The sequence below is a fragment of the Leuciscus leuciscus genome (assembly GCF_965113295.1).
Source record: "Leuciscus leuciscus genome assembly, chromosome: 22".
NCBI classification, from domain to species: domain Eukaryota; kingdom Metazoa; phylum Chordata; class Actinopteri; order Cypriniformes; family Leuciscidae; genus Leuciscus; species Leuciscus leuciscus.
The window spans coordinates 14,215,322-14,242,138 of NC_138746.1; the positions used below are offsets into that span (position 1 = coordinate 14,215,322).

Here is a 26,817-nt window from a genome sequence, read left to right on the forward strand (position 1 = left end):
TAGGCTAAACATTTTCAGATAATATTGCAGTCATTTGTTATAGATGTCTGCGGACAGCTAATAGTTTAATTCTCGGAATAATTTAATTACTATTTCTGTGCATCTTTATAATTAAAATAGGCTATTGATCTTGGTTTCAGCATGTCTAAAACAGTGTGACGCAAATTCACATTAGTTGTGCATTGTCAATGATGTTGTTCTATAGCATCTTTAGCTGATGTTTCAGTTTCCCTAATGGCATGGATTGTGTTTTTAATGGATGTGTGAACAAAAGACGAGCCCCTCCTTCCACAGAATCAGAGGATTCAAGGAGAAAGGTATAAATACAAGTTGAATCTATCCTCAGGCAAAAGCTTCAATTGAGCATTTCATGATACATCCATCTACCTTAACCTCTCCATTTACCACAATGCAACACTTCAATAACCAGGCAGAAAATCAGCTGGGCAACACAGCAGCGTGCGAGCTGGATGACTTTGAGAAAGGAGCCTGGGTGAATCAGGCCTACAGTGGCTCTCCTGCACCCATCAGACGCCCCATCAGCACCATCTACAACCCTCAGCCCATGTTTCACAGTTCTTTGGAGAACATGAACCAACTGAATCTGCCTAACCCCTATTTAGCCGAGGATAAGGTGCGAACCCACCCCACTGAGGAGAAGTCTGGATGCTGCTCCTTTTTCTTAAAAGCCATCAAAGGTAAGGGAGGATCCATGCATATTTTCCATGATATGATTATTCTAGATTTACTTTAGCACTGTTAGCTTTTATTTATGTATTATTATTATTCCATGTTTACTATTCAATTATTATTATTATTTCATTTTGTTTTAGTGTTGCTAATATTGTTTTTTTATAATGTATTATTAATGCAATAAAATACATATTTGTATTATTTAATATAAAAATATTAGCAATATATTCGGTTGTATTATTTTAAAATACTTTATAATACTTTATAAATACTTAATAATAAATACATTACTTAATATTATTGTAAGTTAAAAAAATATATATAAAATTGATTGTTTCGGTTTGGTAGGACTGTGGGGAACAGCTCTAAGAAAAGACACAAAGGAGAATCCTGAGCTCAATGTCAAAGCAAATCTCAAAGAACTGTTCATCTACATTGTTTTCCTAGTGGATTTGTGTCTGTGTAAGTATTAGGTTGATTGTTTTATATATTTATCCCTGTCTGAATGTACTGTTTTTACCTGTTAGGACCACCTGTTGGAGTTGAAACCACTGAATGGATTTATTGATAATGGATCAATATAGAGCTGCACTGTAAAAAAATATTTTTAATGTCATTGTCAACTCAAAATTCCAAGGTAACCACGTTACTTAAGTTAAACCAACAATTATTTTTTACAGTTTGTAGCTGTGGATATTAAGTTCATTGATATATTCATTAAAACATTTGCATGTATAAATGTAAAACTGTTAAAATGTCATTAGCTTGCTCTTTTGTCTTTTTGATCATACTGGCTGTAATCCGAACTAATCCCATGGTTTCCCATTATCTTGTGCTCTATTATGATCAGAGATGTGTATCAGACTAAGTGCTTGTTATAAAATGTCCACAGCTCCCCTGTGTTACAACGCAGCATTGTCCAGGGGAAAATTAGGCCTGAAAGGAACACAAGCGGGACCCTGCTGTCTTTTACTGATAAGAGCTCAGGTCAGGCAATTGAGGCTTTGTCTGTGCTGGTCACATTGTTCAAGAGAGCTATTTGTGTGTGCTCAAACAAATAACCCTCCCCTCATCCCTGGCCGCAGCATTCGTGACGTGAGCACTGCTAATGGATGAAACTTCAATGAATTGATGTCCTTTATCTGCGTGGAGGGTGAATGGTGTAGCACGTCTGTGCAAAGTTCAATAAGTGATGTGATTGTTGTTGACTAATTGCAATCATGTTCTCATGCAGTGACCTATGGCATGACCAGCAGCGCCACCTACTACTATACAAAAGCTATGACTGATCTCTTTGTGAATTTACCGAGTGGCAATGGACTCAGCTTTTACTACATCAGCAGCGTGAATGATGTCTGGACTGTGAGTTTGAGCAGATTCTATTATTCTGATGTGAATAAAAAAAAATTCTGGTATTTTTAAAGTACAATAAATAAAGTAGGCCTACAATTTATTCCAACACAAATTCCAAGTTTTGGATGTTTGGCTATATTTACTTAAGACTATATATATAATGTACATTTAATAATAAATGGATGTTATATATATATATATATATATATATATATATATAGATATATATATAGATAGATAGATAGATAGAGATATAAACATTTAGTAATAAATGTATATAATAATTTATAATAAATGTTTCTTTTTGCCTGGCTAATGTTTCTACATTCAAGTTTTTCCTAATATGTTTTTTTAAAAACATTTTATGTAATTAATTTGAATATTTGAATAGTATTGCTAATATTTTAAATATTTAATATTGCTAATTTATTTTAGTAATATTAATATTATTTAGTAATTATTTAAAAAATAATATGTAATACATTTTAATATTTGAATGTTTTAAACTAATATTATTGTTTATATAATATAATTTTTTTATGTAGTTTTAAGTATGTTTATTTAGTATTAACATCATAATAAATGTTTGTCTATTCGAGGGACAGATCCAGTACAGCATCAAAGTCCCTCTTGCTATGATTCTTTCTTTAATCTTTGCAGTACATGGAGGGGCCGTTACTTGACGGCCTGTACTGGAATAAGTGGTATAATGATGAGCCTCTTCAGAATGAAAATCAATCCTTCATTTACTACGAGAACTTGTTGTTAGGAGTCCCCCGCATTCGACAGCTCAAAGTGAAGAGCAACTCCTGCAAGGTGCACAAAGACTTCCAGCAGGAGATCTCCAAGTGTTTTGATGTGTACAGCGACAAGAAGGAGGATGACAGCAGGTTTGGAATGATCAACGGAACAGCGTGAGTGACATTTATTATTAGCAACAGTCGTATTTCTTTCTTCGGGTGTTGAAATGTGTTTATTTATTAAATATAATCGTATTATTCTTCAGTTGGCAGTACCACTCGGAAAAGGAGATCAAAGGGTCAAATCACTGGGGGATACTGACCACATACAGCGGAGCGGGATATTACCAAGACCTGGCAAAGACCAAAGAAGAGAGTGCAGCTATCCTGAATGACCTCAAAGAAAACCTGTGGCTTGATCGTGGAACTCGAGTTCTTTTCATTGACTTCTCTGCATACAATGCCAACATCAATCTCTTCTGTGTTATAAGGTACTTGACCCATATAATGCATTCTTTTGCATTTGCATGTCCAAAATTATACATTTGGTTTGCTAGGTTTGTGAATACAATAACATTTCTACATCTGTTCTTTAACATAAGCTATCCCTTTCAATGTACAAGGCAAAAAAAAAAAAAAAAAAACACCAAAAAATTTTAGTCCCTATTTCTGATTACATAGGACTATTTTTATTGCTGTCAAAACGATTAATCACAATTAATCAATTCTAACATAAATGTTTTTGTTTATATTATATATATATATATATGCATATTATATATATATATAAATATATATACAGTATATGCATATACATACTGTATATATATACACACACACACACAAACATATATAAATATTATATATATATATATCTATATAAATATTATATATATACGCACACATATTATTTAAACAAACTTTAATGTTCTAATTGATTAATCACGATGACAGCACTAATTATTATATTTAAATATTGATTATAATTATATATTTATTATAAATTATTTGTACAAACAATAAATATGAAACATATAAAAAAGTTCAATATATAGAATAAATAATCTGATGTAATTTTGTTATTGCATTATAATATTTATAAAACAATAAATAATAGTTTTCTTTTTTCTTCAGATTGGTGGTTGAATTTCCAGCTACCGGTGGAGCAATTCCATCCTACCAGATCCGTACTGTAAAGCTGATTCGTTACGTCACCACCTGGGATTTCTTCATCATCGGCTGCGAGATAGTGTTCTGTGTCTTCATACTCTATTACATTGTGGAGGAAATTCTGGAATTCCGAATCCACAAACTGTCCCATTTCACCAGCATCTGGAACATTCTTGATCTAGTGGTGATACTGGTAGGAGGAAAGCAAATCATATCAGATATCAAAACATCCGATATCAAACATATTTGAAATACTTTATTTCTAGCTATAATAATTAAAATTCATCATATAATTGGTAAACATTACTTGACAAGAACAGACTCTAATAGTAAATGTGCTCTTTTTAACAGCTTGCTGTGGTGGCAATAGTCTTCAGTGTATTTCGGACCATCAAAGTGGACAAGCTACTTGGAAACCTTCTAGAACAACCTGACATCTACGCTGATTTTGAATTTCTTGCATTTTGGCAAACCCAGTACAACAATATGAATGCAGTAAATTTGTTTTTTGCTTGGATTAAGGTAATTTTTTTTTAAGAAGTTTTTTAAATGACATACTGTGAAGGTGGAGTTTCAGATCTGGTCACCCTTTGGGCCGGTTGCATAAACTGCTAAGACTAAGTTAGTCATCAAAGTTTTTTCTTTGTTCATAACTTTTTAAGTCAATTACATAAAAACATAAATTGGTCTCATTTCTTACCGAATAGTAAGATTGATTACTCCTAACTAACTGCTAGTTGGTCATATTAGAATACTGAAAATTTCATCAATAACTACACCCTTGCCTCATTTAGCATATGTTGTTCTATGAATATGCAAATTAGACCCGCCTCCACTCACTCACACCAGTTCAGAGATCCACTCGTTGACGATCACACGTTGACGTGATTGGTTACAAGGTAGTTTGTGACGTCAGAAACACCAGCGATTTCAAACTGCGTTTTTTTAGACTGTTTTGGTTCACTGCAGTTTTAAAGAGAAAATACTCAGCAATGGTGTTGACTTATGAATTTGCACAAGGTTTGTCTTAAAGCATATTAAAAATATCACATAGACATACAAACATATAAAGCTTGATTTTTACCACAGGGGGACTTAAACATAATGGCTATGTTTATGGGACTGCCTTTTTATATATTATATATTTTATATATTATTTTTTATATATTATATTATACTTACATACATTATTAAATTAAATGTTAGTTCATTCTCAGAAAAAAAGCTGTCATTGGGGCGGTACCCTTTCAAAAGGTATACCGTTGTACCTAAAGAAGTGCATATTAGTACCTTAAAGTTACATATTGCTACCAAAAGTGTACATATTAGTACTTAAATGGTAAATATTAGAACCTTTTTAAAGGGTACAGTCCCAGTGACAGCTTTTGTATCATTTTTTTTATAAGAGAGTACATAGCAGTTAAAGACACATACAATAGGACCTCAAATTTTTTGTTAAAGTGACCTGTTTTGATATTATGATGGCTTCAATCTCTGCAGATCTTCAAGTACATCAGTTTCAATAAGACGATGACCCAGCTTACGTCCACTTTGGCTCGATGTGCATTAGACATCTTTGGATTTGCCATTATGTTCTTCATTGTGTTCTTTGCATATGCTCAGCTGGGTTACCTCCTCTTTGGAATGGAAGTAGAAACATTCAGCACATTTAACAAGTGCATGTAAGGATGTTTTCTCTGTTAAAACATTTTTTTATAATTTTTATGCTGTCAAAAATATTAATTTCTGATAAAAAAAGAGACTATTTTTAATTTCATTAAAATAATGTCAGTTCTTTGCCTTGTTTCTCCACTCTGCAGTTTCACACAGTTTCGAATCATCCTTGGAGATTTCGATTATGATGCCATTGACAGGGCAAACAGAGTACTTGGACCAATATACTTCTTCTCCTATGTGTTCTTTGTCTTCTTTGTGTTACTGGTAAGTTCTTCAGACATATATAATTTGCTTACAATTGTTTGTTCTAAATCATAAGTGCCTCTATCAATTAACATGATGAATTGGCATTAACAGAACATGTTTCTGGCCATCATCAATGACACATACTCTGAGGTGAAGTCAGAACTGGCTTCTCAGAAAGATGAGTTCCAGATTTCAGATCTCATCAAACAGGTAAGTCATCCTAGACTGGAGAATACAGTGGATACGTCTGCAAATCTATTACATTTATGTGTGGAAAACCGTGTAACCTCTACGTGTTTGCATTGTGTTAAACTATACTTTAATTACAGAGTTATGCAAAGACCTTTATGAAACTGAAACTTAAAAAGGAAAAGATCTCTGATGTTCAGAAAGCCCTGGATTCAGGCTCGGGTGAGCTGGAGTTTAAAGATTTCAGGGATGCTTTGAAAGAGTAAGTTTCAGGTGAAACACTAACACATTTATGTATAGTAGCAGCGCTGATGCAGAATAACTCATGTATTCTGGTTATGTGTCCCACATGTCAGAATGGGTCATGCTGACCATGAGATCTCAGCCGCTTTCTCCAAATTTGACCAAGATGGGAACCAGACTTTGGACAAGCAGGAGCAGGAGATAATGAAACAAGAGCTGGAGGAAAAAAGGGTATGTTTGAGTTTTTTTGTTGTAAGTTAATGTTTCTAAGATGGATCTCCATGTTGACATTATTCTGATATGGATATCTATATTCTTTTTGTATTTTCAATTAGGATGCACTCAGTGCAGAGCTTCGTAATCTTGAAAACAATGTTGAATCTGCAGAGGACCACAGAAAGAAGACAGTCCCTCTAGAGGACTTTCAGAGGTTTGTGTACAGAAGTGTCAGTAGTAAAACCTGATGTTCAGTGTTATTTTAGTATAATTTATATGCTGTATTGTATTTATTAATATTTTGGTAACAGTATATTTTTTTAACATTAATGCATTAACTGACATTTAGCAATATAATTGTACAGCGTTTATTAACCTTTTTAATGTTAGTCAATAGAATTGTTCATGTTAGTAATGCATTAATTAATGCTATAACAGATACAACTTTTGATCTTAAAAATGTATTAGAAAATGCTGAGATTAACATTAGCTGAGATTAATAAATGACGTTCTGTTCCAGGCTTGTTCACAAAGTTGCTCAGCTTGAGAAATCTGTGACCACTATAATGTCCAAACTGGATGTTGTTATGGAGAAAATGAGACTTCAGACATTCAACACAGAAAACAGAGACATGGATAAGCAGGCGACTAGAGAAGATGTGAGTTTTTAGTTCTATAGAACTTATGACATTGTACTTAAAATGATTTAAAATAATATATTTAATAAATTCAAATAAACAACAAATTGTTTTTAGAATATATATTAAATACAGGAATCATGGATATATTATAGAAGATATGTAATGCTGCTGTATTGTGACAGGAATCAAGACCAGCTTCAGGAGGGAATATTCAGGTAAACCTGGAGAGAGTCTTGGCTCAGGGACCACCATCCTGGTCATTTGCTGGTCCCATGGGGAATATGAGGAATCGTTTGTACCCAGATGTAGGATGGCCAGTCGTCACCGAGAACAGTAGTTCTGCACGCCACTGATTCATCAAAACCTGACTTTAAAACTGACTAACAAATAGGCTTAATCTAAGCCTGATCTGTGGATATAGACTCAGAATATGACAGTAAAGAGGAAGGCATTACTGTAGAATAGATGTAGTACTCTATGTTACCAGCGGCACAGGAATCTGCTTGTGTCTCTTCTCCATACTGACTGTTTAACATGCAGTCACTGTGGCTTTATAAGAGGGAATAAATAGCAATATGATTGACGATCTATTTAAATTTCACTATAAGGCTGATTAATGTTTCAGCACAGTGTAATTGACGTATTGTGGTGTTAAATACATTCCTTATAGTTTCTGGGAATTGTTCAACTATATCAGGCCACAAACTATTCTTCTGACCTTCCTCCCTGTTGATGACTGAATTTTCATGATTATTGTTGGTTCTTGTGAAACAACTTCTGTACAATTAAGATACAAGCAGAAATTAATTATTAAAAACTTTCTTTCCAATTATATATGGAAACTTTATTTAGCTAAATCTAGTGAGAATAGTCAGTTACATTTGACATATGAAAACAGTCATCAAAGTGCAATGTGTATTATTAGTCTATGGAACATTATTATATACTCTGAGACATTTTCCTTAATTTCTTTACTTACTTTGATATTAACTACTTGTAAATGCTGTATTTAAGTGAGAAGCATATCAGTGTATACTCAACCTTCTATAGTTTATACACTAATCTTGAACAATATTGCTAGTATATTTAAAAAGATATATAATATTTATCTTTATCTTTTCTGATTAAAATTATAGGCAAATAAATAATTGAAATTGCAAAACAAATGGTTTTATCATTTACTAAGTTGAAACCAGACCATTTTTTTTTTTGAAAAAACAAAAGTGAGAAAACATTTCTTGTCCAATGGTTCATTTATTGAGACTCATTTAGACTTAAAAGAAAACTTGAAATGCTAAGTTGTATTCAAACATTTCTGCCTTGTACATTCAATGCTTTGAGCAACCTCAATATTACAGTTTGAAGCATGCAATTCCTTAACATCCCCCCCAAAAAATACCAAACCTCATCTCTGGCTACTCAAAAATGGCACGCATTATTTGTTAAAACAGCAAAAGGACAAATTTACAGTAGGCTCTAAAATAAATCATACAGCTCTCTACGAGGGTCTCAAAGTGTTAAACTGAAATTTGTGTGACTGAGCAAAAATTAAGGCTTGCTTGTAACTGTCAGTCACACATGTAACGTTTGTCTAACATACGCTGCGTTAGTTCTGCAAAGGTCTGTCAAGTAGAGCGCATGCTTTGAAACCCTTATTCCAGGCCAAGATATCAAAAGATATTTACAGGTATGGCCATCATGACCCTTTCTCCATAGTGAACGGGAGAGATTTCACTGTCTGTAAATTGGAGTAAAAAGATACATTATACACACCGTATCAAAGAGCTCTAGAATCTGAGGAGAACAGGGAGCTAATGTGGATTAAATATACACCACTGCACATAGAAATTCATTTACACGTCAACATTTACAAGACACAGGTCCAATGAACCCCTAAAAAGTGCCTTTACTTGCATTTGTTTGCCAAGTCAGAATGCAGAATGAAAGTTTTTGAAAGAAAATACTTAGTTCAAAAAAACCATTTACACCAAGGGCTTTCTGCAATGTACCTGTGAAGTTCCTGAAGCTGGGATTTAAGGGAAAATCAGCAGTTTTCCTCAAGATATGCAGTAAAAAAAAATGGTGGGGATACAAGAGATATAATGCATCTCCAATTCCACTAAAACAGGAACAAATCTCATGAATGAATTCAGATTTCCATTGAAGGCGATCATCTCAATTGCCTCTAATCTAAATTTGCATCTTTACAATAAAGGATTCCTCCCCATCCAAAGCTTGTAGGGAAAAGATGATGTGCACCTATTAGTTTATAGTGTGTGTAATAGAGAATGAAGGTCAGATCACTGTGTCTGGTACCCGGCCATGCCAAAGTTAGCCTGGTTCATCACTGGGCCAGGCTGAGCCTGAGAGGGTTGTGTCCCAAAGCCTCCCACCCAGGCAGGAGACTGCGATTGTCTAGAGCAGAGAACAACAAAAAGTGGGTGTAAACATTTTCCTACATAGGCACTACACTCAACACGAGTAAACCATGATACATTACACACATAGAAATACATGAAAACTTACTCTACACCAAATCCTTGCTGATTCCATGTTTGTCCGTACATTCCATAGGATGGTACTTGCCAGCCATTCGTCATGTACTGACCGTATTGTTGAGGATTGCTGTACATTTGATTCCAATGTCCCCACTGACCGTACTCCATCTGTGAAGGAAGCATCAAGAACTTGAGCTTGACTTTTCTACTGTTAGGACACTGAAGATGAAAAACACATGCTGGCCTATCAATCTATCTATGGGATAGATTCAATGGCACATTAAAATGAGATTGAGATTAATAATACTACTAATAAAGCAAATTCACAAGCACTTACCGGTTGGACATTTTTGGCCATGTCAGGTGACTCTTTGCCCCAGTAGCACTTCACAACATGACCTTCGATGGTGGTACCATTCACGGACACGATGGCATGAGCAGCACTTTCATGAGAGGAGAACCTGACAAAAAAATTATGTTGATGATTGAAGAAATGGAAGAGCACAGCAATCCTATGGTTTACAATAAAATCAGAGGTACTGTCTTTGTCACCATCTAATTAAATCTTGATATTTCCTTTGAAATTAACAAGTATATGATAGAAATAACATTAATATATTAGAAACACTGTTATTACATATAATAAATAATAAATTCTACATGTAAATAATACAAGATCAGGTACGATTTTGTTTTTGAAAAAGCTGCCTTCATTTGATCAAAAATAAAATAAAATCTGTAATTGTGAAATAAAATTTAAATAACTGTTTTTACTTGATTTATTTTTTAAATGTAATTTATTCCTATGATGGCAAAGCTAATTTTTTCCCCCAGACATTAATAGTGTCACATGATCCTTCAGAAATCAGTCAAATATGCTGTTTTAAAAACATTTATCATCATCAATATTCAAAACAGCTGTGCTGCTTAATATTTTGTATTGAAAGAGTGATACTTTTTTTCAGGATTCTTTGATGAATAGAAAGTAAAATAAAAACAGCATTTCTTTGAAATGGAAATCTTTTGTAACATCATAAATGTCTTTACTGTCACCACTGATCTATTTAATGGATCTTTTCTGTATTATTTCTTAAAACAATCTTACTGACCCCAAACATTTGAATTGTAATGTAATTAATAATAATTTATTTGTGTGTTTTTATTTCTTTCAAAGACTTAGATGTGTAACAAGAGGTTGCCTGATTGTTTTTTTGCATTAGTTTATGTTGCCCCCTTTTGGGAAATCATTTTAATATTATGCTGATATTTGGCCTTATTGATATTGGTATTTTGCTGGCTTGGCTGATTAAGAGAAGTTGTCAATCCATATGATCTATTTTTCGGTGTGAAAAGAGTAAAAATGAGCAAATAAGTATTGATTTCATTTCAGCAACTTTGTGCACATCTCATTTTGAACCTTTTAATTGCAACTCATACTATTCAACCACAACAAGCAACCATTAAAGGATAATTCCGGTATTTAACACCTTGAGTCTATTTTGTAGTTTGTTTTGGATGAACTAGAGTGGTGGACACAGATATTTTGACGATGGGTCCTGTCTCGACTTTGACTCTTTTAGAATCGCCCTTGACCGCTTCAGAGTGGCTGTCTATGCACGAACATGTCCTTAAAACAACCCTTAACGTTCGTTTTCAAAACTGTGCAACTCACCGAGTGGTTAGTGGTGTTCGTTGATGATTAAAAACAAATATATCGGCGCAATGTATGATTTCAATCCGTGTTATTTGCTACAGTGGAACTATTTTTTCAGATACCCCACAACCGCGTATAAACTTCCGCTCGATATTTGAGTCTGAAGCGTTAGCACACTCCCGACCACTTGATGGCGACAACCACTTTGGTTGTCGCCAACAAGGAAGCTGTACGGAACTCGGTGTCTAGCGCATAGAGCACAGTTGCTCTGCTCACGCTAGCCTTCTGAGAGACGGAGAACTGAGCAAAAAGACTACAACCAAATGTAAACAGCCCCCTTTTCCGTTTCCGGTATCAACGAGCAATGAGTCCTCCAACAGAAATCAATGGGATTTTACAAAATGACAAATAAAACACGACAGAAACTGTATTTCGCTACGCTACTTGTTTTTAATCATCAACGAACACCACTAACCACTCAGTGAGTTGCACAGTTTTGAAAACGAACGTTAAGGGTTGTTTTAAGGACATGTTCGTGCATGTCCATAGACAGCCACTCTGAAGCGGTCAAAGACGATTCTAAAAGAGTCAAAAAGTCGAGACAGGACCCATCGTCAAAATTTCTGTGTCTACCACTCTAGTTCATCCAAAACAAACTACAAAATAGACTCAAGGTGTTAAATACCGGAATGATCCTTTAACGTCTTACATATTTATTATAATTATAGATGCTTCTACAATATTTTACATTGTACATAGACTGTCCACATCATAAACCATCTAAATATAAGACGACTGAAAACATCAGAGGAATAGTTCCTTGAATGATACCTGATAAACGAATAACCCTTCTCTGGGAAAACTCTGATCTCCATTATCTGCCCGAAAGGAGAAAACGTCTGTCGCATAAGGTGTTCTGTTTGAAGAGAGCAGTGTGAGTCACATATACTCCTACTAATACTCAGAACAAGTGATTAAAAGGGCAAATGCACACATACCTGTGAGACCTGACTGAATGCCCCCGCAGTACACTGTGCAGTTCTGAGGACTCGATTGGTTTACCACCTCATCAAACCTAAGCTGCTTGGAGCTGTCTGAAATTGTCCCCAATTACAGTCACATTAAATTAGCTCAACTCAAAGACAGTTAGCAAACCAAAGAAAGACAAAGTGGATTGAGATCAGACTTACTTTCTTGCACACTCTTGGGGGCGGGTGGTTTCCGAGTTGCCCAGTTTGTCCGGATTTGCCGTCCACCAAGCCACTGACCGCCCATGTGTACTATAGCATTCTCAGCATCCTAAAAGAGAAGAAACTACAGATTTAACAAACACGTAAAAGCAAAACAAAAAACACAACCTCTCAGCAGCACTACTAGTCTTTCAATAGTTTATCTTTATAATTAGGAACTACCCACATAAATGTCCTAATTTGCTTTTAAGTACTATTACTAAACTGACTAAAACCTTACACTCAAACAGCAAACTCAACTCTAACAGTCTGACTCATCCCAGTAGATTGAATATCTGTAATACTACAGCTATAATATGAATTGTAGTAAACAGAAATAGAATAACCTTCACTCTGTGTTCCTGTACTGGAGCCTTACCAGTTTGTTATAGAAGGACACAAATCCATACCCCTTTGATTTCCCTGTTGTCATATCCTTCACCACTCGTGCATCCCTGAAAGAAAAACGTAACAACGGAAAAGTCAGTCCATTGAAGGCTTGCTAGAGGATCTAAAAAAGAAAGGAACCACACACACATTGCACTGTACTGACACTGTTACAATATCCTAAGTTATTCTAACAAAACTTTACACTAACAACTGCATATTATCTTGATTACTGGTACTTATAAAAATTATATAAAATAAAAAACAAGTACAAAGTCATGCAACCTACACTACTGCATGTGTTTAAAAGCTCCTGCAAACATTGCAACTTTTCTTAGACAACTCCTGTGACACAACATAATGGTCCAATCTTCATCTTAAATCACTAGTACTTAATCTCTTATATTAGTAAAAGTCATCAATGTCATTACCATGCATTCCTAGTTTGAACTGCTGTCTCTAATTCTACTCAAGAATACATAGAAATATCAAAAGAGAAAAAAAGGAATTAAACGGCATACATGGCCTGTTAACAGATTTCTTTATTTTTCCTGGTCAATTCTTTACCACCAATATGGAGTTTGGGAAGCTGAAAATTTCGAGAAATTAACATTTTCAGAATTTTAGGAGAATCAAACTATCAACACAACTAGGAAAACCATCATAAAACAAATTTACAAGCAAAAAATCATGAATTATCTAGGGATTGTTAAAAGTCTACACTACGTCAGCGTTAATTGAAAAATATTGCAGTATACAAATATGAAAAGCAAAGAGTAAATAGAAAAAAAATCTACATCTGAGTTCCCAGAGTGCACAGTTCCTTGCTGTTAGCCTTCAAGCTCCTGTCCAATCCTATGAGCATTTCTGTAAAATAACCAGAGCTCTATTAACTGACACTCAGAGCTAAAGGAGACTCTGAAATTTTTGCAGAGTAGCAGTGCATAATGTTTTATTTTTTTGTGTTGACAACTACAAATTTAATTTATGTAAATGAAAACTACTTACCAATTTCAGAAAAGCAGTGAAGTGATGAAAATTTTTAAGGTGCACTTTACAACAGATCGATCTGGGTACACAATATTGACTATACTGCCCTGTGCTTGCTGATAATACTGATTATGGGACTATTACATTTATCAAGGAGAAATAAAGCTTTCATTACTGAAAGAAATGTGACTAAAGTGCCAGCTAATCCCAGCACAAATGACAAACGTAAAGTAAATGTTCATCTTTGCATCAATTTATTCCTAAAATGAGCAAATATGTTAACAACTATCAACAACCAAAGGTAACCAAAATAAAATAAATAAATCTATGAAATTGTTTCCACGGTTTTAGGGAAAACAAGGGTTAAAAAAAAAATAGAGAGCGCGGTCATATGACTCAAAGTAACCTCACACCACCACTCGACATTATTCAGACAAAAGCCAAACATATTCCATAGAAAGGTGTGACTTCATGGAACTTACGAGATTTTCCCAAAGGGTGCAAATGCAGCTCTGATGTCATCAGTTGTGATTTCAGGGCTCAAATCTCCCACAAAAACATGAAAGTGATCTGCAGAAAAATTACATTTAACACAAAAAATTACATTTAAAAAATAAAAAAATAAAAAAATAAACACAATTAATATAAAAGACAATAACTTACTAGATGTATCTTTCTTCTGACTGCTAGGAGTAGTCGCCCAATTTACCTTGACTTCCTGTCAATAGAAATACACTTGTTGAAGCCATTACCTTCAGTAACATGATATTCAGGGTGCAACGAACCACAATAAACATCAAACCACCCAAATCTTGTTACACTTGTCTAATGAAACAATGCTGCAAGATGCACCTTTCCCAAAATCTTCCTTCCGTTCATGGCGGCTAAAGCAGCAGCAGCGTCTCTGTGTTCAAAGAATTCCACAAAGCAATACGGATCATTGCTTGTTTGCTGCAAAACAGAAAATCCAATAGAAGAGTTCACCTTCCTGCTGCTATCGGATTGCTGAGAAGAAAAGCCAGGAAAATATATTATTGCAAAGTCATGGGTATTGGGTGGAAGACTCTGTTTAATATTTTCTTTCATTAACATCATTTTGGCATTTTGGTTTGATCTTAAGAAATAAGAAAATGTAAGAAATTATGATTAGTTTGTTCTAGGATCATTTAAAAGTAGGGATGCACCGATGCATCGGCTGAACATCGGTAACGGCCGATATTTGCCTCGTTAACTGCCATCGGCCATCGGGAAATAAAAATGACATTCGCCGATGTCACATGGGCGTCAGTTTGGTTTGATATGCTGGGGACAGAGACGCATTCGGAAGTGCATTTTCAGAAGTGCTGGGTACAATGACGCATTTATTTATTTATTTTCTATGAGAAAACTCCTTTTCTCGAGAAAAGAACGACCATGGTGTGTAGCAGAAGAAGCGGCGGAGTATGCACGATCCGCGAGTGCTGAAGACGTTCTGCACGGCTTTGATGGGTGCGCAGGAGGACACAAATGGGCGGCGACTGCTTCTTCAAGTGGCGGGAGCTTTTCCCTCAGCGCCGTCAACAGATAGAGCGTTAACTGTACACACCGCCGCCGACTTGAGCTGCAAAGAAACTCTGGCCTCCCTGTCAAGGACTCTTGTCAAAAAGTACGGGGAAGCTTGACCGCTCTGAATAGTGAGTGAGCGCGCGCGCGGTCGGGGCTCTCTCTCTCTCTCTCTCGCAGAAGAGCGCGTGCGCGCTTAAAATTTAATATTTTGGTATGAACATTCACCCGTGTTTTTTCCCTCATAAATGCGAACACGAAAAATAAAATGAATATTATAATGTTTTTTTTGTTGGGTCAGACAATGATTACCAAATTTCTCTCTCATATTGCTCTTCATAACAACTGAAAAAGAACTTATAAATAAGGTTATAACTGTCAACCAGAAAGTGACATTAAAGGGTTTTTTTGTTTCATAAATTGGTCTGATTGAATTTGTGCTCATTCTAGGATAGTGTGATCAAGAGCCGAAAGACTTGTATGTTTCCGTGGCACAAAAGAAGGAATAAATAACAAAAAGAAAAAACATCGGCATCGGCCATCGGCCAAGTTGTTATGTTAAACATCGGTATCGGCCCAGAATTTCCCAATCGGTGCATCCCTATTTAAAAGCAAATTTATTCCAAATATTAACATAAATGTAGAGGTTGGCTGGTGTTTCCACACAAACCCATTTACACTCACAAACTCATCATGGAGGAGCTCAAATACAGAACATTTCAGGAAACATTTGGAAAAACATAATTTGTGATGATTTTTTTTTTTTACCTCTGTTATCATTTTACAACTTTTACATGGCCCAATCTGAGTAAATAACTGAAGGATCAAGTTCTCTGTTACATCTCTTGAAAGATTCCCCACGTAGCTGAAAAAGCAGATAAAACATACATTAATTTAAAAGATATAAACAGTCATTATAGATTACCCCCTTATAATTTAGCACATGTTTTTAGACTACATCTAGAGAGACTACATTAGATCTACATATGGGTTTTTTAAAAAAGAGATCACTGATATGACCACAAAATAATCTTAAAACGCCAATATAAACTTGCTGAAGCCCTAACCTACCCAAAAAAACAAATCTTCTGAGTGTCCTTCTGAGGTTTTTAAAACTACACACTATAAATTATAATAAAATAATTCAAATGTATATTTGAGTCCGTATGGCTATGAAACAAAACAAAAAACACATATTTCTTAGTGCAGAGATAAAACGCCCTCCATGTGAAAGAGTAAACTAAAGATATTTATAGATGAGCTAGGTATAGATATGACAGCCCCCCTTTTTTTGCGTGAGTGACATTAGGATGGGAACACACATTTGCCCTCATAACTGAACTATTGAAAATATGTGTTACAGATAATCATCCAGTCAAATCAGGATAAATTTTAATCTCACGGCGTTGTACAAAATATAAAATCCACACTTCTAGAAAAAGATAGCAGGCCTGAGATTAGTTTAAGTTAGGCCTTTACTAAATCAGTAAACGACATAACGTTACTCGTTTAAACACATGGATACTGAACATGGTGGTTTATTAATTTACATATTAACCCCATTTACCGTAACTTAGGAAATACAGTTCACATTTAGCTATGTTATTTACATTTGATTGGATTTATTTTGATGTGTAGCCAATTTGACTACTTAGCCGCTAGCTTAGCTTAAGAATGCTACGGCTAAACATGTTTCCCACGCTCGTCGGATGAAGATAAAAGCTTTTCGATCTTTCTACTGTACGAAATGTGAGCAACAGTAACTGACTGAACCCCTGCCGATATTAAACAGTGCTTACTAAAAGCCCTTGATGTCAAAAACGTTTGTAGGACGTCCTATTTGGAACTAGCTGTTAGCTAGAAGTATGTCAGTGGTGCTAACAATTGATCGGTTATTCACTGAGCACTGACGGGATTTGTGTTTTTCGCTACTTACAGGGTTTTTGGGTGGCTCTCGTCTTCCATTCTTGGATGCCGGAAGGAGTGCTAACAAAACTTGTTTTCAGTAACTCAAATGTGGTTTATTTTTAGGATGAACAATACTGGACTGGAGCTACTTTCAATCTTGAGTAGAAAATGGCGGAACCCGGGTAGTCAGGAAGACAGTCACTGCGCATGCTCAGAAGCAGACGATTGATCAGACACGCAGGAAAGGGGAGATTGATAAAAGCGCCGTTTTTTCGTATAACTGCAGGTGTCAATATATCATGCTTCACATGTATTTTACTTGATAATAATGTGACCTTGCATGTTATGTATTTGTATGTTTTCTTTCAGCCTAATCTTTCAAGGATTTTACTTGTTTTCCAGTGACCACTTGTTAAGAGTTTCAATGGATGCCTGGTCTTTGGCGAAAAGAAAAACAGATAGCACGGATACCCTGTACTATTTTAATGATTGGTAGTGATTGTATATTTTAAGAATCAAGAAAACGTCTGAAAATGTCTTGACCAAATTCAATTCTCAGTCTAAAACTTCCTTTGTAAAATGTGTGTGTGTGTGTGTGTGTGTGTGTGTGTGTGTGTGTGTGTATTATGATAGAAAAAAAATTTGTTGTTATGTATTCTTCATATTAAAGGGTGCATGAGATGAGGGCCTAAATATTATAAAATGTCAAATATTAAATTAATAATAGATTTACAAAATACTACTAAAGCTGTACACAACATGTTGAAAGACCAAAGGTATAACTGCTATAACTGTCCTAGTATGTCACATTATTTAATTGTATTAAATTGTATAGGTTATTACATTTTATCTATAGAAATAATCGAGGGATTATATGGCCTTTCCTTCACATCCCAAATATTGTAGCATTATGTGATAGATGACAAATGTGAAGAATAACAGAGTAGAATGACAGAGTAGGCAATAGATCAGACAGATTTTTTTTTTTTAGTATTGCTGTCTGTCTTTAGAGGTGAACACTAAAAAGCAACAAGTGTTCTCGGTCCAATAAACCGGAGGGGGAGGCGATTGAAGTGTCAGAGATCTCGCATCTCTGTCTGGACGGTCAGGGGTCATTTCTGGTCACACACGTGGGCGTTACAGTGAACCCTAGAACTTTCTCGGTAGTCTTCGGGATGGACCTTGCTGCTTCCAGAAACCCATCCCCATTTACAGTACGTCATCAAACGGACCCTTTAAAGCGTCTGTAGCGGCTGTAATGGCACAATATTCGGGAGCGAAGCAATATCAGAGTATGAAAACACTGTCTCCAGTCGAAACGATGGCAACTAACGATCCTCTACCACCTGGGTGGGAGATCAAAATTGACCCGCAGACAGGTTGGCCGTTTTTTGTGGATCACAACAATCGCACAACGACGTGGAATGATCCGAGACATGACACGGAAAAGGTAAGATAGACCTTGATTTTGCTTTTGGAAGTTGCGCTGTCAAACGTGATCGGTTTTCAGGTGATTTAAAAATGCAGATCTAGATGGTGCGTTTAATTGATTACTTTGGGTTAAGGCATTTTACTGGGTGTTTCATCGAAAAGGACAATTTTGTTGAGTGCGTAGGCTACGATCCCACACAGTATCCAAATCATACTTGAGCAGACACTGACTGTCTAGGGTAGAACAGCCACGCACTTGATATATTTTCTTTAGCTCGCGCAGTCACCTCTATTGAAATAGCGCTTCGCGTGCATTCGAACGGCTTGATGGAATATGCTCTGGCGAAATATATTAGTGTGATGATCTCAACTGAAGTGATTAGTGTGTGACGCACTGCAGTCATATGTGAGAGTGTTAGAACGACTCCTCAATGTTTATTTAAAGCCCCGAGAACTACGCACACTGCGCTTGTTCTCCACATCCCTGGAACCGAACAGTATAACACGTCCCTCAAAGTTTCCCTTACATGGGATTTGAGAAAGATCCACCCACTCACGGATTTTGTCATTCCCAATGAATGGGCTTGAAAGTTACACACTGGAAGTGTCAAACTGTTCTGGAAGTAAAACATGTGGGGTGGGGGGGACACGAGGGCTTGCCAGTTGGCATCCTCCATTAGGTAGATCAACACTTGTCCGAAGTTAGTGTCACCAAGAATCTACTGGAAAGACAGCTGCCAGGAGATAAACTGGGCGCTACTCTTGGCGTCCGTGTCAAAAAAAAAAAAAAAAGCAGAGGGCGTGAGGTCATATACTTGCCGTTATTCTCAGTTTACCAACTTGGTTTTGGATCCGTCTTGTAAAACTACATAGGCTAAATCTCCTAATTTGATAACATTATAAACCTTAAATCAGGTGGGGTTTAAAAAAACAACCTTTTTTAGGCCTAGGAGTCCTAGAGAAAGGAATCAGATTCAGTGTTGCATTTTAAGGTTGGCCGATAATTAATTGGGTATATTGCCATTTTAATGTCTTTACATATTTGTTTTTATGTTTGCAATGCAAAGACTTGTAGTTGTACATTACATTTTTATTTGGGATGGAGAAACATTTAGCTGAACGTCAACATCTGAACTTTATCATTTATCATTTCTGGTACTTGACGCATAGCTTGTTTTTCCTCTAAAAGCCACAGCTCATACAGAAGTCACATTCAAACCAAGCAGCTTTTTGTTGCTCAACACAGCAAATTTGCTTGACTAACTTGAACAGAAGCTGGGGAATTTTTTATTTTTTTGCCATCACGCGATACTCTCAATCACGTAGATTCCAAATGAGATGACTAGATTTCGTTGGTGAAATTTTGCAGACAATGAGCAAAAGTAACTGTGGCCACACTTTTATTTAGCAATAATTGGCCCCCTGTTGAAAACCAGTGTCTTAAAGTATGTAGGTATACTGGCTGTTACTGCTGTATACTGCGGCTTCGAAATCAGAATAGGTGTTTCGTGATAATTTGTTAGGGATATTATATCATTTGATGTTTGTTGTGTCTGTGCACCTCTGATTTACATTGATGAGTAAGGGAGGCCCTCCCCCTCACAAAGAGTATTTTAAGACACAGTGTCAACAGCACAGGAACCCATTGAAAAATGCTGCCGAGAGTGAGTCATGGCATTAGAATCGACTGCATACTGGGTATATCCTGTAAGCCAATGCAGTCGCTTAACAGTTGTTGTGTACAGCGAGTTTTACCCACTCATGTTTCATGTTTGATCCTGGACAGCCTTGTCATTGAGCGAGGGCGGACTGACCTTTTCATGTCAAACGGATGAGAGAAAACGCGAGCTGCGTTTTAAGCTGAGCTTTGAGCTTTTCTCCAAAACACGTTGGGAACAATTATTGGCACCCTTTTATTAAATACTTTTGCAATCTCCTTATGCCAAGAGAACAGCTCTGAGTTTTCTCCTATAATGCCTGATGAGTTTGGAGAACACCTGACAAGAGATCAGAGACCATTCCTTCATACAGAATCTCTCACGATCCTTCAGATTCCCAGATCCATGTTGGTGCTTCTTCTCTTCAGGAACTGGGACGGTCATGGCAGAAGCTTCATTTTGTGCTCCGTAACACATTTTTGTGTTGATTTTGATGTTTGTTTTGGATCGTTGTCCTGATGGAAGATCCAGCCGCGGCCCATTATAAGATTTCTAGCAGAAGCCGTCAGGTTTTTATTTTTTATCTATTGATATTTGATAGAATCCACAATGCCATGTATCTGAACAAGATATCCAGGACCTCCAGCAGAAAAATATTCCCACAACATTAAAGATCCAATGGTATATTACATTTTACACATGGGGTACTTTTTATCCTTGTGTGCACTAAACCCATCTAGCGTGTTTGCTTCCAAAAAGCTCTTTTTTTAGTTTCATCTGACCACAGTCTTTTGCTGCACATCAGAACTATATTCTTTGGTTTTACTCATTGTGGTGGATGATTAAGGGAATTTGGCCTTCCTGTTTCCTCATATTTAAATTCCTGTGAAACAAGAAATCATAGCTAGACAATTTTCATGTTCCTAGTCGCCCTGGTGTGCTAAAAAAGGTAAATATTAAGATATTCTTCTCGTAAAAAATTCTAGGGGTGCCAATAATTGTGGCCGACGCGTTTTGGAGAAAAACATTTATTTCATAATGTGATTTCCCCCCCACTTTCAATTCTTTTACTTCAATGAAAGATCAGATTTTTTTGAATGAAAGATCAAAAGGATAAACAATGCAGATTTATTTTTTTTACAGACATTTTTTATCATATTTACCAGGGGTGCCATTAATTCTGACCACAACTGTACGTACTGGATTGAAGCAGTGACTGAACCCACTAGCAAGTTGATTGGTTGGCCGCAGTAACATAATAAATAATATAATTTTACTTTAGACAGATTTACAACGGGTGGAATTCGCATATGACTGAGTATGACAAGTCGTAAAATTCTACAACTTGACAGTGATGTGAAGCTAAAAGGGAAAAATTTAGCAGGTGTAAAACACTGTTAATCACATCACAAAATGTGTCATATGTCTATGAGAGTGACTTTCAGTTCACAAAATGTGTATAATCATAACTGATAACACTAAGATAATATTGGAGTTTTTAGACGTTGTGCTTTGTAGTAAAGCTCTATTTGAACACTTCTATTTGACGTTTGTCAATGTTTAACTCCCAAACGTTTGTCCCCATTGTGGCTATGGTGTATATATACCCATTATTTTCCTTTTACAGTTTAGATTAATTATGAGAATAATGATCTAGGTACTCATTATGCAGGGTTATTACACAAAAAACATCTACATACCATTAACTCTGGCTTGGTTTTAATATTTTTGGCCTTAGCAAAGTCATTGGTGCAAGTCAAAATATTTAGTCATGCTGCTTGTTAATAATTGGAGCTTACTCAGTAACCCAGTCAACCGCATGCTTTCGTTATTTGCCTTCTCCTGCAAAACAATTTGCCGTATAGCTACTAAATACTTCAGCAGAGAAGGAATGAAGAGCATCATCAGAAGTGATGTTGTTGATCAGACCTATGTTTACCAGAGTTTATTGCATTACTTGCATTATGGTGTTAAATTTGTCATCATTGCGTGAGGATATAACCAGTTATTTTTGAATAGTGTTTTCAACTGCTTATTTATTTATTTATTTTTTCAGATTTTTTCAAATGGCCCCTCTATGTCCTCAGAGTCTCCTCAGGACATGCACAAAACCTTTATTCAAGAGATGAGGCAACCAATGCTACGCCAGGGCTACATCCCCATCCCAGTCTCCCATGAAAACACTGAACCCAGGCTGCAGCAGTATCCGAGTTTCTCTTACTTCCATCCAGCAGTGCAGCAAAACTTGAGAACAGATGGACGTACACCTTCCCCGACCCCAACAGCACACTGTCGGCCTAGATCTCCAGTGCAGGCCCCATCAGAGGCATGTTTGTCTTGCTCTCCTGCTTTACATGGGCCTGAGGTAAGCCCATTAGACCCTTTTAGATATGGTAGTTTCTGTCGGACTTTGGATTCATTGTGGAAAGATCCACATTCAATTATTGACTATGCTTCTGAAGGATTTTCACTTGAAAATTTCCCTTGGTGCCCTGTATTTTCTTGCTAAAGAATTTGAGCAATAACAGTGGCCTTTTTAGCTGTGCAATATGACGCCCGTCTACATGTTCTGCTCCACTGTATGAATTGTTTAGGTGAGATACATGTGATTTATTTATTTATTTATTCTGTGATTTGGAAATGCAGCATTCACTGAGCCCAAGACAAATTTCCCTAAGGTGACATAAAGTATATTGAATTGTATTGTATTGTATATTTGGTTAAACTTTATTTTAAGGTGTCTGTAACTATACATTTAAGTACTGAGTAATATTAAGTAACTACATGTACTTGCTATAGGGTTTAGTTTAGGGTACGTTGCATGTAATTATGCATAATTTATAGTTATTACTATAGTAACTACATTCAACAGTAACACTGTAAAATAAAGTGTTACACTACATTTAAAAAATGTCATAGTTTTATAGGTTTCTGAAAATTAACACATTAATGCTGATTCTAATGTTCTGTCTTTATTTACTGTGGCACTTCACATTGTTTTGTCAACCCTTGCCCAAGTTAATGCAATACAATATTATTGTGTATTTAAAAAAAATAAATAAAAATCCAATGTAATGTATCCTTGCTGAATAAAAGTATTAATTTCAATGGTAGTGTATAGTGTAAAGGTAGTGCTAGCTTTTTCCAAAATCAAACTGTATTTTCATTTTCACTAGGTTCATCAACCACAGGTGACAAACCAACAAATCAGTGGCCTTCATCAACAGCCCCGACCCAGCAATACAGGTCTCCGGGCAGGCTACATCCCCATTCCGGTGATTCATGAGGGTGTAGGGGGGGGCCTACAATCCCAGCCTAGCCAAAGTTCTCATCCCACACGAGAAAAAATCCCAATCTACCGTGAACAAGTGCCCATTCAGATTCAACAGAACCGTGCTGCCAGTCCCATCCCGGTCCCCTTAAGGGCCCAGTCACCAGTCATTTCTCAGATCATGGGAGAGAGACCCCAGGTATGTGTGTTTTTAGTAAGATATTAGGTATTTTTTGGCATAAGCTCAAGCCATTAATGTTCATTTATGTAATATTTAGTGTTACATTACTAAAGTGTTCAGAAGTAATATATGAAATTAAACAAAAGTAAATATGTTAACATTGCCAGATCCAGCAACACATTGGACACGCAGTAATACCACCTAAAGCTGAACAACCAGTTGAAGAAATTGTCAGAGTGTCACCTGCATTTGAGTTTCCCATTCAGAGAGTTAGTGATGTTCCTCAACAAATATATCATCAGCCAGTGCACCAACAGCAACAAAAACAACAACCTACACAAACACCTCAGCCAAAAGCACAACAACCTACACTGCAGTCACCGCAGGTATCAGAGACATCCAATATTACCATACAAGTTCCTCCAGCGCCAGAACCCCAGGAAACAGCTGCACCTCAAACACCTCAAGACGTCCCACCTCCATACGTCCAGCCTGAGGAGAATCTGGAACAAGATCTGAGTCACCCAGGACTGATCAAAGTGCATCAGATATTGGAACGTGTGGAGAAACTGGCACAGGAGGTGAAATGTTTCGATGGGAAGAAGAATGATAAAAGATACTTATTACTGGAGGAGATGTTGACCAAAGAACTGCTGGCTCTGGACTCGGTAGACCCTGAGGGTCGCCCAGATGTGCGTCAGGCTCGGAGGGATGGTGTCCGCAAAGTTCAGACCATTCTAGACGAACTAGAGGTGTTTGGAGAGCAGTTGGAAAGGCTGGCTGGTGACAAGTACCGCGAGGCGAAAGGAGAGCCAAGTATGATTCATCAAGCAAATACAGAAAAGGTCAAGGAGATTTCATAATCGCACAAATTTGAGAAGAACACTAATCAAATCCCTATTCTTGTTTTTACTTGCACAATTACTATTAGTTGCATGCACGAATAATTGAAGTTTTCTGTTGGAAATTAAATTATCTAATGTGATTTGTTTACTGAGTGCAATCATGTGTGCTGTTATGTGATGCTGCTGTTGTCAAATCTCACCATGCTAGTGTCTTATAGCAAAAGACATAATGGTGACAAGTTTTATTCAAAAATATACATGAAAACGAGGCCTTGAACCAGAAGAAAGTATTTTAACGTCCAATAAGTATCTTTTGTACCATGTGGAATAAATGTTAAAATGCTTTTTAATAATCCTCAAGAACATAATGTTTTTTTGTTTTTGTTTTTTGAAGTAGTGGGCCATCACATTGAAAAACTTTGATTTGATTTGATTTGTAACATTTTTCATGTGTGGACTAAAATAGAAGAAATGTATACATTTGAAGTATAAAGGCATTCATTTTGGTTTTGAATTCTGGGAAAGTTTTGTTTATATATATATATATATATATATATATATATATATAATGTATAAACAATTATTGCCTTTTAATATAAATGTTTGAACATCATACAGGGAGAATAACTTGTTGTTGAGAGCGAGCTTTGCTGACAGTTCCCTGAGATGGTTCGAACTCTTGTCAGTATTGTTGTTTGTTGAATGACAGTGATACAAATAATGCTATATTTTTATTCTATTTTTCTGTGCCAAAAAGAACATTTCCAATAGTAAGAATGTTCTTCTTAAAAATTTTGAATCTAAAAAAAAACATTATAAAATTTTCACTGAATATATGGTCGCCTTATGTTTAAGGAACGGTTTGTTAAAGCAGTCAGGGTCGGTCCAAAGTTGTGGTGATTCATGAACTTAAGAGGTACCAAAATAATTCTGTTTTATCAACATTGTGCCCTTGAGCAAGGCAACTTAATCACAACATGCATGAAATGGACTTGAAATGAGTGTACCAAAAATTACTTTGTATAATGTGTCGGCTCAATTCAGTTTAAAAGAGAGTGCATATGTCTCAAATTACTGTTGTGAGGTTTTTTTTAATCTCAATGACCTGTTACTGACTCTGATATCGTAATAATAATGCGAACAAAACTGGTTTCAAAGTCTGTTTTGTGAAATAGTATGCAATGTTCAGTGTTCACAGCTTGGAAATTTGCAGTTTGTTAAAATGTCGACATGATATGGTCACATAAGCATAACTGCAAATAAAATATAATAAAGCAATTTGCTTACATTAAGTTGGATGGTTTATAATTTTACAACCACAGTTTAAAAAAGATGTACATGTATGCTGTGTCCAGTAACTGTGTTTGAAGTGCAAAGGAACAAGCAGGATAACTACTGCATGGACTATCCAGTGGTTTATTAGGTATTATTTTTAAACATGTAGGTCAACCAAAACCACAGTAATAAAAAAGGTCAGCTATAGGAAAGTCAAGAAATTAGTCAGTGGTAAAGAGTCTTTTTAGACAAATTTGCAGAATAAATGTTTCTTGAAAACTAGAGTGAAACCACAGCATTATATAATCAATTGGGGATAATATTACATCTAGAAAGCATTTTAATTCCTCTTAGGATGGGCATCAAAGACTATAATGTACAAAGGAGTTGCTGAGTGACGCCTACAACTACAGCTTTACCAGCCAGACAGCGAACAACATTTCACTTAACACTGATTACATCTCTCCAGTCATTTCCGGATGGACTTCAAAGACTATAAATTAATATAGTCTATATTAATATTAATATTAATATAAAAGGGGGTCAAAACAAAAGGTTGGCCTTAAAAAAGTGTTTTACGTAAGTGTAAAATTTCAACCTCAATGAGAAAACGATATTATTATGTGGTGATTTCGTATGACTCCTATGGAAATGTTCAAAATGTAAGCATTAAGGTCCACCCTATAACCCCAACCCTAAACATAACCGTCAGTGTAAGTAGATCGTAGAAAAACATACAGATGAGAGCTTATTCTTTAAGAATTAGCTACCAATTCGCCA

General features: G+C 36.0%; 3 protein-coding genes across 7 annotated transcripts; 2 read left to right on the forward strand and 1 right to left on the reverse strand.

Moving 5' to 3' along the window:
• The first annotated feature begins 372 nt into the window (after positions 1-372).
• Positions 373-8,663, forward strand: pkd2l1 (polycystic kidney disease 2-like 1). The gene is made up of 15 exons (XM_082154801.1): positions 373-698; positions 1,042-1,155; positions 1,928-2,055; positions 2,707-2,960; positions 3,053-3,277; positions 3,921-4,149; positions 4,308-4,478; positions 5,457-5,638; positions 5,777-5,897; positions 5,991-6,089; positions 6,209-6,330; positions 6,425-6,542; positions 6,647-6,741; positions 7,048-7,186; positions 7,351-8,663. The coding sequence occupies exons 1-15, from the start codon at positions 410-412 to the stop codon at positions 7,519-7,521; spliced, it is 2,457 nt and encodes an 818-aa protein (XP_082010927.1). The 5' UTR covers positions 373-409; the 3' UTR covers positions 7,522-8,663.
• tial1 (TIA1 cytotoxic granule-associated RNA binding protein-like 1) lies at positions 8,403-17,565 on the reverse strand. Of its 4 annotated transcripts, XM_082154846.1 has the most exons (12): positions 17,405-17,565; positions 16,237-16,333; positions 14,779-14,931; positions 14,590-14,644; positions 14,409-14,496; positions 12,929-13,004; positions 12,511-12,619; positions 12,319-12,414; positions 12,152-12,236; positions 10,004-10,127; positions 9,695-9,834; positions 8,403-9,583 (listed from the first exon to the last, which is right to left on the reverse strand). In XM_082154846.1, exons 1-12 carry the CDS (start codon positions 17,431-17,433, stop codon positions 9,469-9,471), a joined length of 1,167 nt encoding a protein of 388 aa, XP_082010972.1. In that variant the 5' UTR covers positions 17,434-17,565; the 3' UTR covers positions 8,403-9,468. The 4 variants fall into 4 exon arrangements, with proteins under 4 accessions (XP_082010972.1, XP_082010971.1, XP_082010973.1 ...); XM_082154845.1 differs by having other exon boundaries at positions 14,409-14,644; XM_082154847.1 differs by lacking the exons at positions 16,237-16,333; positions 17,405-17,565 and adding an exon at positions 13,734-13,803 and having other exon boundaries at positions 14,779-14,864.
• Positions 17,566-18,464: 899 nt separating this feature from the next.
• bag3 (BCL2 associated athanogene 3) lies at positions 18,465-26,054 on the forward strand. 2 transcript variants are annotated; one of them, XM_082154837.1, is made up of 4 exons: positions 18,465-18,826; positions 22,522-22,791; positions 23,642-23,935; positions 24,085-26,054. In XM_082154837.1, the coding sequence occupies exons 1-4, from the start codon at positions 18,635-18,637 to the stop codon at positions 24,778-24,780; spliced, it is 1,452 nt and encodes a 483-aa protein (XP_082010963.1). In that variant the 5' UTR covers positions 18,465-18,634; the 3' UTR covers positions 24,781-26,054. The 2 variants fall into 2 exon arrangements, with proteins under 2 accessions (XP_082010963.1, XP_082010962.1); XM_082154836.1 differs by having other exon boundaries at positions 18,470-18,826; positions 22,522-22,830.
• The last annotated feature ends 763 nt before the right edge of the window (positions 26,055-26,817 follow it).